General features: G+C 35.2%; 1 protein-coding gene across 1 annotated transcript in view; it reads left to right on the top strand.

Annotated features, from left to right (window-relative positions):
* Positions 1 to 16,035, top strand: part of RYR3 (ryanodine receptor 3) — a 234,903-nt gene that overhangs the window by 133,867 nt on the left and 85,001 nt on the right. Inside the window, exons 42-48 of the mRNA XM_040601263.1 lie at positions 1,708 to 1,840; positions 2,852 to 2,955; positions 5,992 to 6,127; positions 10,568 to 10,748; positions 11,206 to 11,317; positions 12,509 to 12,629; positions 15,695 to 15,864. Coding sequence (XP_040457197.1) covers positions 1,708 to 1,840; positions 2,852 to 2,955; positions 5,992 to 6,127; positions 10,568 to 10,748; positions 11,206 to 11,317; positions 12,509 to 12,629; positions 15,695 to 15,864 — 957 coding nt within the window. The remainder of the gene's footprint in view (positions 1 to 1,707; positions 1,841 to 2,851; positions 2,956 to 5,991; positions 6,128 to 10,567; positions 10,749 to 11,205; positions 11,318 to 12,508; positions 12,630 to 15,694; positions 15,865 to 16,035) is intronic.

The following is a 16,035-nucleotide window of genomic DNA, read 5'->3' as shown; positions in this document are numbered from 1 at the left end:
TTAAAAACTGTGTCTTCAGGTCTTACAGTTTTGAAATCATAATGTCATGTTGATTTCTATTGTTGGTTGTTCATTCATCTTCAGAGAATCCTGAGCAACACCCTTTTTGGCTATCAGAAGTGAATCATTTTACTTCAAAATTATTTCTTACTGATTTAAAATTTTAAAATTCCATATTCTTATGTATTCCTGTCAATAACGAGGAATTTCTAAAAATGACAACTTTTAACAGTATTGCTGTTACTGTAATTCTTTAAACAAAGTTATGTCATGCATTCTGTTAAAATCCCTGTAAATATGGGGAGTGGAAACTTTGTTGAATGTTTTCATGAATGAATGAATGAATGTTTTTCATTCATTTCCTGCATTTAAGAGCAGAAATCATATGTAATGCTGCTTGTACATAATAGTTCCTTCACGACTGAAATAGACAAATGAGCCACATATATTATAAAAAAAAATGTGATGATGTAAAACTACAGTTAATCAAGTCTCTGGAAGTTAGGAAGTGCACCTGACGTCTTGAAACAATAATACATATATAGCTTTTAGTTACATAATTACCTTTTGCAAGATTGTTGTCTCATTAAGTGAAAAGGTTACACTTATATATATATATTTTTGTTTTATACACTTTGTTATAATAAAGTATAAGCAATATTATTTAGAATTGAAAAGTATGAAGTGAAGGAGGCAGGATGTCATAGGAAGAAAAAAAGTCCATGATATTGTGATTAAAATGCTCAGATATCACCTTGGATATTATGGAATATATATATGTAATGTATAGAATATATTCCTGCTTATGCCTAAGGGGTGCTAGTCACATTATATAAAAAAGATGACTCCTTGATGGTAATTAATTTTCTCATTAATTTTGTGAGTATCCTTAGGACATAGCTCTGCAACTGAACTTAACACTTATAAAAAAGTGCTATAGAATGATAAATTTATTAAAAACTTTTAAACAAGCATCAGAAATCATCCAATGATTTTTGATCTTGTTCTTTCATCTCCTTTCAGTAAAATGTGAGAATGGCATAACTTATGAATCTCAGAAGATGTTATGACTAGTTGTGAAACATTCTTTCAGGAGTACTACAGATGAAATTATTTTCAGAGAAATTCTTGCACATAATGTTCTTCAAGTAGTGTTGGGGAGTTTTGTTTGGTTTTGGTTTTAAAAGCATTAGATAGTTAATGGAATTTAATGTTTTGTTTTATTTTATCAGGCCTATGCATTGAAAAACATAGGAATATTGTAGAAATGTTTTATATGAAAACGGTATGTTCTTATTGTAATATGGGAGAACAAACTAAGGTTCTTGAATATTCTTTATTCTGCTGTGACTTAATACTGGTGGTTGAGCTTGTTACTGTAATGCTGCTGAGATAGAGGTTTTGTATAACTGCATTTGCTAGCCTGCAAATTGCTTTGATGAGAATTATATCTCCATTTTTTCCTCTGATACGTCCCCCATAGTCCTCTGCAAAATGTTTTTTTCAATATTTTAAAGCTAATGGCCTAATGAATACAAAAGTTAAAAGGAAACATGGGTCCTTTCTTAGAGCTAGAAGCAAAAGAACTGTCAGCTGCTTATCAGCCTGGTAACTTCACTATACTTTCCTTGTTAGGAGTGCAGGAAGAAGAATTGGAACAGATTGGTAATTAACATATTTCGCTGCTTTGTCAAATTTCTTCTTCAGCAGATCATTTTTCCTAAGATGGTGGCAAGCTGTTGTCGATTCCTGTGCTACTTCTGTCGAATCAGTCGTCAAAACCAAAAGGCCATGTTTGAGCATCTTAGTTACTTGCTGGAAAACAGCAGTGTTGGACTGGGTATGTCATGTAGCTGTAACAGCTAAAAGCAAGATCAGGAGGAACTGTGATATTGCAAGACTAGTATCTAATTTCTATAGGAAGTTGAAGCATGTAAATAAGCCTCTCTGAAGCTTTGTGGTTTCACATTTAACTCCTATTTTTTCCCATTTTTCTTTCATCCTTATGTGTCTGTGAATATTAGAAACAGAATAGATTAAATCTGCATTTTAAAATACCTTGAAAAATTTAGGATTAAATCCATACAGTTTGAATTTTTTTCCATTCAAAATAGTTGTGATTGGAAATTGTAAGATTAAGTTAGCCCTTTATGGTGCTTGCCTATTTCCTCTGGTTTCATTTCCCTTACCTCTGAGGTTGAGGCCACTGATGTGAATTTCATATTTTTTTCTTTGGAACACTGAATGTATGTTTTTTAATGTGTGTGTATTAGATTTTGTAACACAAGGAAAATTTTCTTGGCTAGATAGATGGCTTTATTAATAAGATATAGTAAGACAAGATAGCATGTAATTTCACAGTGCTTTAGCTGTTCATGGTGACCATTTCAATGCCTGAGTTTGCCTGTATTAAACACAGAAAATGGGATAAGAGTAAAAGAAAGAAAACAGGTAACACTGAATCTTGAAAATGTCTCTTTTAGTTGAATATAGGCATATTTTTAAATCTTGAATTGATAAGGTTATACAGAATTATGTAGATAACACATTGCTCTGCTGAAGAAATAGTATAACATTCCTCTGATTTGCTGCTGTTAATACAGATTTTTTTGTCTGCAATTAAAACCAGTGCGGTTGAGTATGTTTGTAGATACGGATGTCAAGTTAGAAAAAAAAATCAGCATTTATTTTAATGTTATTGAAAAACATTAACCATGTTCTTAATTGAGGAACAGCCATACAAGGTACCGTTAATTCTTATGTTCTAGATTCCAGTGTGATTGCTGCCCTCTGCTGCATGACTGTGGTTACTGCAAAGTGCATTTAATTACTGTATGTTAACCTTCTGCAGCATTTCCTTCAATGAGAGGTTCGACACCACTAGATGTTGCAGCAGCTTCTGTAATGGACAACAATGAGCTTGCACTAGCATTGGAGGAGCCAGATCTCGATAAGGTAAGTGATCATTCTGACCTGTTTACCTATATATTAAATAGTATACTTGTGCTACAAGGGAAGATGATCATCGTAATTTTGGGGTATGATGTCCTCAGAAATACTTGCTCTAGCTATGTGCTGTCTCAAGGTAAGATTGACTGAGCAGTATTTTCCCTGATTTTTCTTTATGCTTAAGTGGGAATCACAGAAAAAGAGCTTTGTTTCTATCTTCTGCATCCTTTCACTATTGTTATCAGGTAGAAAGGATGAGAAGAAAAAGGGTATGAAACAGGAGAAAGACATATCAAGAAACATTGTTTGGGGAGGAGGAAATTTGAGAATGAAGAGGAAAATGTGAAGAAAGGAAGCAGGTCTTTTGACTTAAATCATAGAGATTGATGGGGATGCACGTAAAAGCTAAGAATAAAAGGGCAAGTATTTGAAGAAGGGAAACTGGAACAGGATTTTAAGGGTAGTTGCAGTAGGAAACTGAATCCAGCACTCAGGTCATTGGCAATGGTTAGAAATAAAGAAGAATGTGAGGAGAGGCATGGTGAATTAGAAATGGTGGGTAAAAGGATGCAAAAATGGTGTGAAAGTTCTTTGTATGTTCTGGAAGGAAAACAGATTAAGAGATGGAAGTTGGTGCACAGTCAGAAAAGGAGGAAAGCAACAAAAGGAGTGATATGTGCTAGCACAGCATTGTGGAACAGAAAACAGAAGGCAGTGTTTAATATAAGTGGAGGAAAATAGTTAAGCACCTAAGTGATAGCTTAGTACAGGGAAAGCCTCTGTGCAATGTGGGAGAATGCTGCGATGACACTAGAACTGATTGTGGGGGTGTTTGTGAGCAGCAGATATTGTGGGAGAGGAAAAGCTGGGAAATGGAACTAAATGGACGTATCATGGGGATAGCTAGGAGAAGACAGAGACAAGAACATGAATGGGAAAGGTGTGATAGAGCATAAAAATATACTAATTATATAAATGTAGTGTTAAGAACAATTATCAATTTTGTATCACCTGCAAAATTGCTGAGAGTGCAATCTATCCTGTCATTAAGAAAGTTATGACACAGTATTGGCCCCAATATCGACCACTAGCATCTGGAATGCCACCAGTGACTGTCTTCTATTTTCATGGAAAGTACTGCAGGGCATGTCACTTAAACTGAGTTTCACTGTAGATCATTAACTGTGTTTTCCTCATTTACTGATTGCTTACCTTCAAACACTAGGCACTGTACAACTGCTGCATGTTCAAAAAGTAACAGATACCAGCTGTAACATGCACAGTATTCTACGCTGAAAAATCAGGCTGTGTGTGTCTCAGGTTGGGCTTCCCAGTCATTTTAGCTGTAAGAATGGTAATGTACTGGCTGTACTATATTAATTTTGGTGAGTCAATAACTTTATCTAGAGCAGTATATGGATGTTATTCAATAAATAAATCTATATACTTAATAAAAAGAAAAAACAAATACTGTATAGTTATCAGATTGATGAATGTGGCATATACACCCTACTCACAGAATGATACACTGTTCTGTGTGACCAAAGTTTGTACCATAAAGCCTGTGTTCAAAACAAATAAATTACACAGACAACTTCTGAACTTTTGTCATTGCAGATTTGATATCTTTTTACTGCAAATGTGTGAATGTGAGGCAGGTAAAGGACTGCACAACAAAAGCATCCCATGGCCTGATGATACACTGTAGTAAACTGAATAGGTTAAAATTATGGGATTTGGTGGTAGCGTTATAAAATCTGAAGAGACAGAGAAGATGTTCTACTGGTTTTCTCATATTCTATATGAGCTGCATCTCTAGACTTCTACAAGTGTGTATTCACTTATATCTTCTGAATGGAAGCTATCGTGTCCTGTTAGGAATTGCATATTTTTTTCCACTGAGTGCACCGAATAAATTCTTGACTGCATACAATAATAAGCAAATTTTTCATATCAGCCCATTTTTCCTCAGTTACCACCTTTTGGAGGCAACTTGTTTACTGTATCAGCATAGGTATAATTCCTCTTCCTGAATTCATAACTACTGTCTCTCTTACAGCATTAGATAATGACTAAATATGATCTCATGGATGGTAGAATTTCTATAGGGTGCTTAAGCAGAATAACATACCTCCCTTTTCCAAATAGAAAAACTTATCTCCCTTTTGCCACCTGTTTTTGGCTGCCTTCCATTCCAAGAAATGTTAATTTGTATATCTTTTTACAGGTTCATGAAAGGTTCTTGAAGTTTATTACCTATTTCAAAATTTATTAAGTACTATAATCATGTTCATATATTGTCCTTTGTGTATTTTAAATAAAAACAAAAATCATGTTTGTGCAGTTATCTGCGAATTTCCTTTTAAATGATTGAGAATCATTCTGTATGTCTCTCAGTAATTCAGTTTGTTATAATTAATAAAAACTGTCATAATTTCTCAACAATGTCTCTTAGTTAATGATATTTCTCTTGATAAGAAATGCTGTGTTAGGAATTTGCATATTACCAAATATTGTAATCTTTCTGGTTTCAGTCTCTTAAAACTGTATAGTGATATTTATCAGTCTTCCGGCAAATGTAGTTGTCCACATATCTATTAAAATTGGAATTACAGTAAAATAAACTTTTGATGCATTATTTATTTTTCTATTGTAGCAAATTAGCCATACATGGTTATTGATGTGATTTTTAAAGTTGTTATATAGTATTTCAACTGTTCTTTGCGTACTGTAAAAAAAATATATGAGTTCCACAATATTTTATTTTACTTTTCACATTCCACATTTTTCATGTTGTTGCACTGTTGTGTCATCATATAATTAGGTAACGTCAGAAATAAAGTGCTTGACTTTTTTATCATCAAAAGCAAGAACTAGAAACTAAGACTGATGTAATAATTAGCAATTGGTAGTTTCTCAGGTGAAACACCTAGTATAGAAAAACCTTCTTATTAAAAAAAGAGACTATGCTCATTTTGGTTTATACTAATTTTTAGAAATTATTCCTAGACACATTAATAATTGATTGCATCTATATTGCAGGTTGTTACCTACCTGGCAGGTTGTGGCCTGCAGAGCTGTCCAGTATTGCTGGCTAAAGGATATCCAGACATTGGGTGGAATCCAATCGAGGGTGAACGTTACCTGTCATTCTTAAGATTTGCAGTTTTTGTTAACAGTAAGCACAATTTCTTGACATCCAAATTCCTTAAAATTACTTTTCTAACAATAAAAACGTACTAAGGCATGAAGAGAGATTAACACATACTGTTCTCATTATAAACACAAGATTATCGGTATGCGTTGCTTATTGTAATTTTTAAAATCTTCGTAGTTAGATGCATTATTTCCTTACTGGTTTTGCAACTTGCATGATTTAATAGAGCAACTTGTTAAGATAGCAAAGGATGTTAGTAATTCTTTCAGTAAGCAAGCTGTGGTATTTATATATACACCACATAAGCTGGTTTATAAATATAACTTGCGAGCACTGGTTTTAGACCTTTCTTGGCCACTATACCACTGGGAGATTTAGAGGTTTTTAATTAAGCCATTTTGCATTACAAAAAGAGCAGATTTCCAATAGACATGTGTTCACATAGTTCTGAGGAATCAGTGTTTGTAAAACACCCTGTGTACCTTAAATCTGATTCTTAAAAAAAAAATCTTCTCCTTTGATAACCGTTTTATACTTGCTTCTGTGGGCAATTTCCTTTGGAAATTCGTGACAAAAATATGCTAAAATTAAATTTAGATTATCTGAATGCCACTAAACAAAAAGGATCCTCCAGTTCATGTGGATTTTTTTCATCAAGCTAGTAATCTATATCAGAGATTAGATGAGATCAAAAGATCTGTCTGTTCACCCGCTATCTGATCTGCCAATACGGAAAGTGTTTTAAAGGACAGCTAGGGACAGCCAGAAGGGAAATAATTTTAAATAGTCTAAACTTTAGATTTTGACTGTTCTATTCACATACTATTGGTCTGAAATTAGCACATAATACCTGAAAGAGAAACAATAAACATATTAACTATTCAGTTCAATAAACATACCCGAAGTATGTTCATTAGCTGATAAGCCTGTAGCTATTGACTGAGCTGCTAAACTAACTTGACAAACTGCTATGACAGAAGAAATGTAGAAGAGGTAGTTGTTGCGTTAATGAAGTGTGTGCTTTTCAGTATTTATTTTATAAATAAATGTTAACAGTACTCTGTATAATTAGATGAAGATACATTTGATCTTATCTATGATTATTATGAAGAGTAAACTTTGCTGGATGGGTTGCTAGTTAGTAGAATTAAGTTTTAGTTTCAAGTGTCTCAGCTGCTTTTTTTCTGAAAAATAGTTGTAATTGGGGTTTTGAACCTTCTCATTTTAACAGTTTTGGAGCTAACACTCTTTATCTTTGCCCTCTGCTTGAGAGGACAATTAGAAATATAAATTAGTAAAATATTTGGGTTGTTGAGATTAAAGCAACAAACACATACTTGCAAACACATGAATGAATTTGGATTCTGACCAGTGAATCCTTGGAACAATCAAAACTTTTTTCTTCAAACAAAATTCTTCATTAACTTGACCTGTGAGATATATTAGAGCAGGCTACAAGATATTAAATCTACTTTCAGCAGTTTGGTATCCCATCAGAAGATATATGGAAAATATGTATCTATATCTATAGATATATATACACAGAGAAGGTGAGAATAAGATTATACTAGTAAATGCAGTATACAAGAAATTGTAAATTGGAACTATAGACTAATTAATCTAAAAATTTTATTATTTTTAGTAGAGCAATGATAAAGATTAATTTGACCTCTGTTCTTAAAGTAAGTTTCTTTCCTGCAAGTTCTAGATTAAAATTACTTGCAAGGTTCTTTTGCTGACATGTGCTTCCATTTACTCCAAATTGCATTCCTTGCAAAGCATATCACTGGTGTGTCAAAACCTGCCCTAATTAAGATGAATTTTTAACATGTAGATCTAAACTATTGGAAATGAGCCACTCAAAACAATGTTGGTAGTGATTTTATTAAACTAAAAATTAATTACATTTTATAATTGTATTTGTATTTACTATCCGATTTGCAACATGGATTCAAACAACCCCTTAGAGTTTTTAAGGGGGTTTTGTATTTGCCTCCTCGAAAGATACATGAAACATGCAAGGATTCAGGAGTACCTGACTGTAGCTGAACAGTGTGTGTTTTGATGATTCTTTGTCTCTCTGTAGAGAGGTATGAACTGATTCTTTTTGAGATTAGATTTTACTTCATTCATTATATTAAAAATCTTCACTTAGAAGGATTTAACCAAGTGATACTAGAATTGTTGACTAAGATTTTAAAACCTGCTTTTTCCCTGCAGTATGAAAAGAAAGGGAATTAAAAGGAGCAAGAAAAAGATAAAATCCATGCAAAGTCAGTACTTAAGGTATAGAATCACAGAATTGTTTAGGTTAGAAAAGACACTTAAGGTCATCTAGTGCAACCATAAACCTAACACTGCCAAGTCCATCAGTAAACCATGTCCCTAAGCACCACATTGATATCTCTTTTTAAATACCTTCAGGAATGGTGACTCAACCACTTCCCTGGGCAGCCTGTTCCCATGCTTAACCACCCTTTCAGTAATGTTTCCTAATACCCAATTTAAACCTCCCCTGGTGCAACTTGAGGCCATTTCCTTTCATCCTACTTCCATATCAAGATCATACTGGTGTTTTAAGTGGGAAAAGTGCAAGGCTGTTGTGTTTAAAGTGTTTAGCTGCTCATTCTAGAGTCAGCCCATCCCAGTTATCTCACCTACTGTTAACTTCCATTGACTCTGAATTCCTGATAACACCACTGCTGCTCTCAGCTAAATCACAGTTTCTAATCCTACTTTTTTGGTGGCTGCTGAAGCTTCAGCATTCAGTTTAATATAAACTTGCTTGTGTTTATGTACTGGTTTAGTGTTGTAGCTTGCATGTAAAATGTAGATACTGATGATCCAAGATACTAGCATCACAAGTTCAGTGACTATGAACCGTTTCTTTTCCTGTAATTTTTTTTCTTCCTACATGTCCCACTAATTTCATATCTTCCTACAGATTATCAGTATTCTTACAAGCTAGCCACTGTGAATTTCTAAACACTTGCATATAGCCATAAGATGCTTTTGACCCAATTATTATCCCTATCATGCTTCCACATGCCACTAACTGCAGTCCATGAAGCAGTTACACACAAAGGGTTAATTTATGTGAAGGTTCATTTTCCTAAGGACTTTTATCCAGCAAACATCTAGATCACAACCTGTCTGCCTGTACTGAATTTATACAATAGTTAAACTCATTCCTTTGCCTTTTCAAATATACAATCATTTTTCCACACAAAGCTATTATAAATGATGCTGTTTCAGGCAAGCCATGACCTTTAAAACCGATTTTAATGTGTTTTTTGTATGTAGAAAAGATGAAGTATTCAATTTCAGGCTCTAAAGATCAAGCAGAAGTTTTAATGGATATTCAAACATGCAATAGAAAGAATCAGATGTTAGTCTAGTTATATTTAACCTACGTACAGTTTTGTTATTTTTATCTATATTGAGAACCGTAAACTCCTAGATGAGTTTTCCACTGATGAAGTACTAAGGACATAATGTTAAGCAACATTCCTTGCTTCAGGTGGCCCTTAAAAATCAAGTAACTCCTATGACTGGTACTAGGTCTGGCTGGGATGAATTTAACTTTCTTCATAGCAACCTGTATAGTGCTGTGCTTTTTATTTATGGCTAAACCAGTGTTGATAACATATCAGTGTTCTTAATGTTGCTGAGCAGTCCTTGTGCAGCATGAAGGCTTTCTTACTTTTTTTCCCCACTTTTCCCCTTCCCAGCTGCAGTGAATAGGTTCAGGGTGGGCAGGAGGTTGGAGGGGACACAGCTGGAACGGCTGACCCAGACTGACCAAAGGCATTTTCCGTACCATGACATTGCACTCAGCAATAAAATCCCAGGGAAAGGAGGAGGAAGAAGAGGACACCCGTGGTTATGGTGCTTGTCTTCCCAAACAAACATTATGCGTGCTGAGGCCCTGCTTTCTGGAACTGGCTAAACACCTGCCTGGGAAGCAGTGAATTAATGTTTTTTGCTTTGCTTGCATGCATAGCTTTTGCTTTCTCTGTTAGGCAGTGGTTATCTCAATCTGTGGTTCATCACACCTTCCATTTTCTCCTGGTCCTGCAGGACAGAGGAGAGAGCAAGAGGCTGAAGAAGGATTAACTGGAACCAAAACTTCCCAACAGCAAACTTCTTGCCACTTGGGACTATTAGCCTTTATACTACAGAGAGTAGTCTTTGCGATAAAAAGCAAATCAGCCTTCTAAAGTAAACCATTCTAGACAAGTGTAGTAAAATGTTTGCAAGGCAAGTCTACACTGTCACACTTAAACCTCAGTATATTTTTGATAAAGCATGTCCGATGCTGCCAATTTCAGCTATTTTTGCTTTCAAAAATAAGAGTGAGGATTTGGTTTATATTTTGTAAAATTCAGGGGAAATGTGGTTGTCTTCTGACTTAAGGATACTTTTCAGGAGAAAGTATGTATAGGTTTTTTTGGTCCTCAGGTGAAAGTGTTGAGGAAAATGCAAGTGTTGTTGTCAAGCTCCTTATTCGACGGCCAGAATGCTTTGGACCAGACCTTAGGGGAGAAGGAGGAAATGGTTTGCTGGCAGCTATGCAGGAAGCTATCAGGATCTCGGAGAATCCTGCTCGCGACCTTCCCTCCCAGGCATATAAAAGAGAAGGGTAAGTAAATGTGAATGCTTCTGTGGCAAATGATGATTTAATAACTGGTTTAATCATGCTTTCGATATGTGGATGATAGGTCCTGCTGTATAAGGTCTTATACAAACATAGAGCATTAGAGATTAGCATCCCACAAGCAGTTGTCATATTGAATTCATAAAGCGTGAGCTAGATAAAAGTGGAATAAGAGTTACAGAAGAGAAGAAGCCTGAAGAACAAAGCAAAGGAGAAGGCTGTTGTGGAATGAAGCTAAGGTGAAGTAAGAGGAAGATAGAAGGTTCATGTGAAGTCAGTTATTACTGTTCAATTGCATGCTTACTCTAGGGATAAAAATTCTGTAATCCAGAGGCAGAGGAAGTTAGTATACCTGATAAATAGTCTCTGGATCATGGTTCTAGCTCCATAAAGCTATAACTTACATTAGCAAAAATGCTCACTGGTATTGTTTACCTTTTAGTGAAGAGGAGGAGGAGGAAGAGGAGGAGGAGATTGTGCACATGGGCAATGCAATCATGTCATTTTACTCAGCTCTCATAGATTTACTTGGACGCTGTGCACCAGAAATGCATGTAAGTTCATTTTGTCACTTGCTTAGAAAATGTAGGATATTTGTAAACAGAACTGTACATGTCTAACTAGACTGTTCTCTATTTAAAACCTTCTTCCCTGCAGAAGGTGGACTTTACTGCATTTCTTGCTGTATCTAGGCAGATGTGTTCCCTGCAAGATGTTTATAAAATTCATGGTCTTTTGATTCCTGATGCTTTTTTATTCATCTAAAATTTTGAGAATTTTTACATGACTATGGAATCAAAGCAAGGATCAAATACTAGTTTGCACATTTACATTGTCAGTGAAATTTCTGAAACTGGCCCTTTAATCTTCTTTAGAAAGCCATAAAAAACATTTTCATAAGAAAGTGATACAGAGCTACTTTTGTGTGCATTGATGAAATATGGCATCTATACCACGTTGAATACGTGGAAAAATATGTAAAATAATTGTTTTGACTGTCATGCCACATGCAAACTCGGTTTTAGTTAGATTGACATTTGCTTGTCAGTATTTAAAATTCTTTATAGCATAAATCCAGCTGAAGATGCATTATGTATCTGAATATAAAAAGAGGCAAGAAATTTGGCTTGTAGCCTCCCTACTTACTATCACCAGAACTATTAACTTTATTAGTTGTATGTAGCTGTCTGTTGCCAGAGATAGTAGCTTCATGTTACAAAAATCACTGGAAGAGATTTTCAGACAAACAGGTTGTAAATACTTAATTTCTGCTAGAAGTTGAAAGGAATTGGTCACCTCATTGTTAATGCCTTTTGAGATATTTACTGCATAGAAATAATAGAAAAATGTGTAGATACATCAGACAGGTTTGCATCTGTTCATAGTATAAAGAGGCAAGGTCAAACCCTGGCACTGTAGGTTCTGTAAGTAACATGAGTCTTTCAGAAATTTTCAGTTTCATCACTTTATCCAATTGGTTTAGGAATCTTATTCATGTGGAGAATTTTTGCGCTATTGGGAATTTATAGTACTGTGAAATTATTGATATGATATCAAAATTAGGACAGATTCAAAAGTAGGATCAGATTAAAATCAGCAACTCCATTAAAGTGCTGGGATAAATTTAATTTCTGTGCATTTTTCCCAGAGTTTGAAAAAATCGTATTAATATCAGTATTTTGAGGAATTATTTTTTTTATGTTTCTCAGTAGTACATTTCTTAATTGATAAACTTTTTCTAACAGCTTATTCAAAGTGGAAAAGGGGAAGCTATTCGAATCAGGTCAATCCTTCGATCTTTAGTGCCGACTGAAGATTTGGTTGGGATTATAAGTATACCACTAAAGCTGTCAACAGTTAACAAAGGTAACTTCAGTACTTTTACTATACCAGTTCATCTTTTTATAAAAATCTTTTGGCACATAAACCTTCAGGTGTTAAACAGGGCTGTTTTGTCAGAGTTGAATACAAGCAGAGAACTGATCTCCAGGTTTTAATTAGATACATCAGTTAGAGCTGCTCCAGTAGAACAGTTACTCCTGTGGAACAGAGAATGTAAGAACTAAGAAATACTTTACAGGATCACACTAATCGGCCATCCATCCCCGTACTTCATCTCCAGCAGTGGCTGTAGAGATGCTACCTCTTTAGGTAATAAGTGTAAGCTTAGGCTTGGGCCCTTGGTACTTCCATATCATCCCATCAGTTGTTTAGAAAAATTAGTGTTACCTCCCTGTTCATTAAAAGCTGTTTCTGGACTTGGTGTCCAAGAATGTATCTAATCACTTTGGAATAATGGCTGTACCCATAAACTCCTGTGGCAGTAATTTCTTAATTTTCAGATTTTCACTATTTGCTACATAAAGAAGTATTTTAAGTGTATCTTTTCTTTTTTCCTCTTTTTTTTAAATAAAAAACCACAACACCTTATACTCTACCAATTTTAATTAACACTCTTGAATTGTAGTATTTTGGGATTTGGTGTATAGCAGCTCTTCAGTCGCCTTGTCAGCTACATTAATAATTTTCTAAAATTCAGTTATATCCTTTCTCACTCCTCATTTTTCAAAATGGAAAAATCTCAACTTTTCTGTCTCTCATCATAACTGCTCCATCGCTTGGATCATTTTAGCTGCCCTTTTAGTTGCCCTTCTGTATACCTTTACTATCTCTGTTCTGTAGTCCTGGGATATGGAAAACATCTGTGTGATGTACACAAGTTACGAGCAGGCTGTACTAATAACATGGGCACACAATAGTTTGGTTTATGTGTTAATTTTCTATTTTATATAGCAGCAAAATGATGCCCTTGCATACTCTGAATACCCCTTTCTGATGGTGCCCAATGTCGGGTTGACTTATTTGGTTGCTGCTATACGTTGAGCTGATGGTTTCATAGAATTTTAGTGATGACCTCAGGATCATTTTGTGGTGTCATATCCAAGCTCAGCATCATGTAGACATGTCTTATTTTTCTGCATATATATTAGCTTAGAGATGCCTGCATTGAAGTGCAGCTGTCTCTACTTTGCCCACTCAGTTATGTTAATGATTTAACCATACAGAAGAATTTGGTGTTTTATATAGACTTTTAGGTTCATTTGCTTCCTTCTCCAGGTCACTAATGACTCAGTATAAAGTCCTGTTCGTCCTTGCTTAAAACGCTGAACAGGCGTATCGTATTTTAATTGTCTTTCCTGTTTCTTGGAACTGTGCTGTTTATTTCTTCCCTGGCCTTTTCAGAGGAAGTGAAAACCAGACATACTCACTTGGGGATTGTCCTTATCTGAAGAACATGCTCCTCTACCCCAATTTTTAGGCATAATGTTCCATTCTGACTTCCAATGTTCAATCCTAGAAGCCTGATTATTTCTTTTTTATTAAGGTGCAGTCTATTTCTGTACTTGTTCATCTTGTCCCAAAAGAATTCCCCCTTTTATAATCAAACTAACTAAATCACATTTCTCTACACTACTATTTTGCTTATCCTTTGAGACTATAGATCTCTGCCTGGCTCCCACAAGGGCCTCCCATAAGGCACAGACAAGTTGTCATGGAATCCTCTTACACAGCATGAAGCCACCCAGCTTAGTGCCTAATACAATGATCTCCCACTTCCACTGCCTGCTTATTCATATCCTTGGAGAATCCTGTGTGCAGTGGGACATACTGACATAGGGTGGGGGAGTAGTTCTTCTCTCAAGAGATTAAATGCTGCTTTCCCAGGTAGTTACACTCCTTCCCCAAGACTTATCTCCTTCTCAGTACCTCAGGGGTTGCCCCTGTGGAGTTGAGGCTATCCTGCTGTGTTGCTGTAGGATGTATCTGTTTCTTTTACTACTCTGATTCATCCATTCTGACCTCTGAGGAGTAAGACTACTCTGAAGACCCAGATATTGTGTATGGTGTGTACACATAAACAATCTGAACCCAGGTCATGGCATGGACCTGCTGCTGTGTCTGCATCGAAATGCATAACTCCCTATCTGTACCTGGAACCCTACCTGTCACTGAGGTTGAAATTGAGGTTTTTTTGGTCAGTGGAACTAATAGCCTTCTTAACACTACCTGTTAAAGAGAAGTCAGTGAAGACTCTTGAGCTTTCAGCCTCTTCACTCTGGAACTCAAAAATAACTCAGAATCAAGTTCAGAGTGCAGAGGTGTATTGATGATGGTGTTCTCACTTGTTATGCTGCTGTTGATTCTTTCCTAGAACATTCACCATGGTTATCCAGCATGGATTTATTTCTACAAAATAACTTCCAAGATAGTCATACAAACTGAAACTTTCTATAAAGCATAAGCTTAGTAGAGGATGAGGTTTTTATGGCACATGATCTCCATGTTTCCTATTAATTTCTCCATCTTCCATGGGCTATAAACTACCAGCCTGTCGTTTTCTTCTAGGGTAAAATTAACTTTATCCTCCTTCCCCTATTTCTGTTGTCCTTTCTGTTTCACAAAAATTATCTTTTCCCCTTTACAGTCAGAGGTGGTTTATCTGATACACAGTTAGCTTCTGTGTTATTGTTGTCTTCCCCTTGTATTCCATGTTCTTTCTAGTCTAGATTATGTGAGACAAAAATTACTTTGACTTGAAAGTTACTATGTATTTTTTAATATTTGCTCTATTATTTATCTTTAATTTTACCATATAAACATTCTCTGTTATAGTAATGAAACAAGTACATACTTTACCATTTATTCTTAAGATTTCATTTAAGAGTGAAAGATTACTAAATTGCAAAATAATAGGGGGGTTGAAATAATAAAAACTTAGTATTCTTTTTCGGCATAAAAGAAAACTGAACAAGAATATAGTTTTCATTGAACATTACACATTAAATGTAATGATAGTATCTTTCATGGTCTTGATGGGTTTTGTTTTATCAGTTATCTACTATTAAAAATTGCATCATACATTTGTTCAGATGGCACAGTAAATGAGCCAGACATGTCTGCAAATTTCTGTCCTGATCATAAAGCACCTATGGTACTCTTCTTGGACCGGGTCTATGGTATTAACGACCAAAGCTTCCTCCTTCACCTACTGGAAGTTGGATTTTTACCAGATTTAAGAGCCTGTGCCTCTTTGGATACAGTAAGTATTTCACTATGGAGTTTAGGTACAGTGACTGGATATAGTGGCTCTCTAAGTGTAAAGAAACAGAATTTCAAGTCAAAACAGCTTTTAAAAAAAAAAACAAACAAACAAAGTGGTAATATAAGCTTGCTATAAACACACACCATAATAATTCAGTTACTATTAATT

The sequence above is a fragment of the Falco naumanni genome, chromosome 7, assembly GCF_017639655.2.
Source record: "Falco naumanni isolate bFalNau1 chromosome 7, bFalNau1.pat, whole genome shotgun sequence".
NCBI lineage: Eukaryota > Metazoa > Chordata > Aves > Falconiformes > Falconidae > Falco > Falco naumanni.
This window is presented reverse-complemented; position numbering and strand designations above follow the sequence as displayed.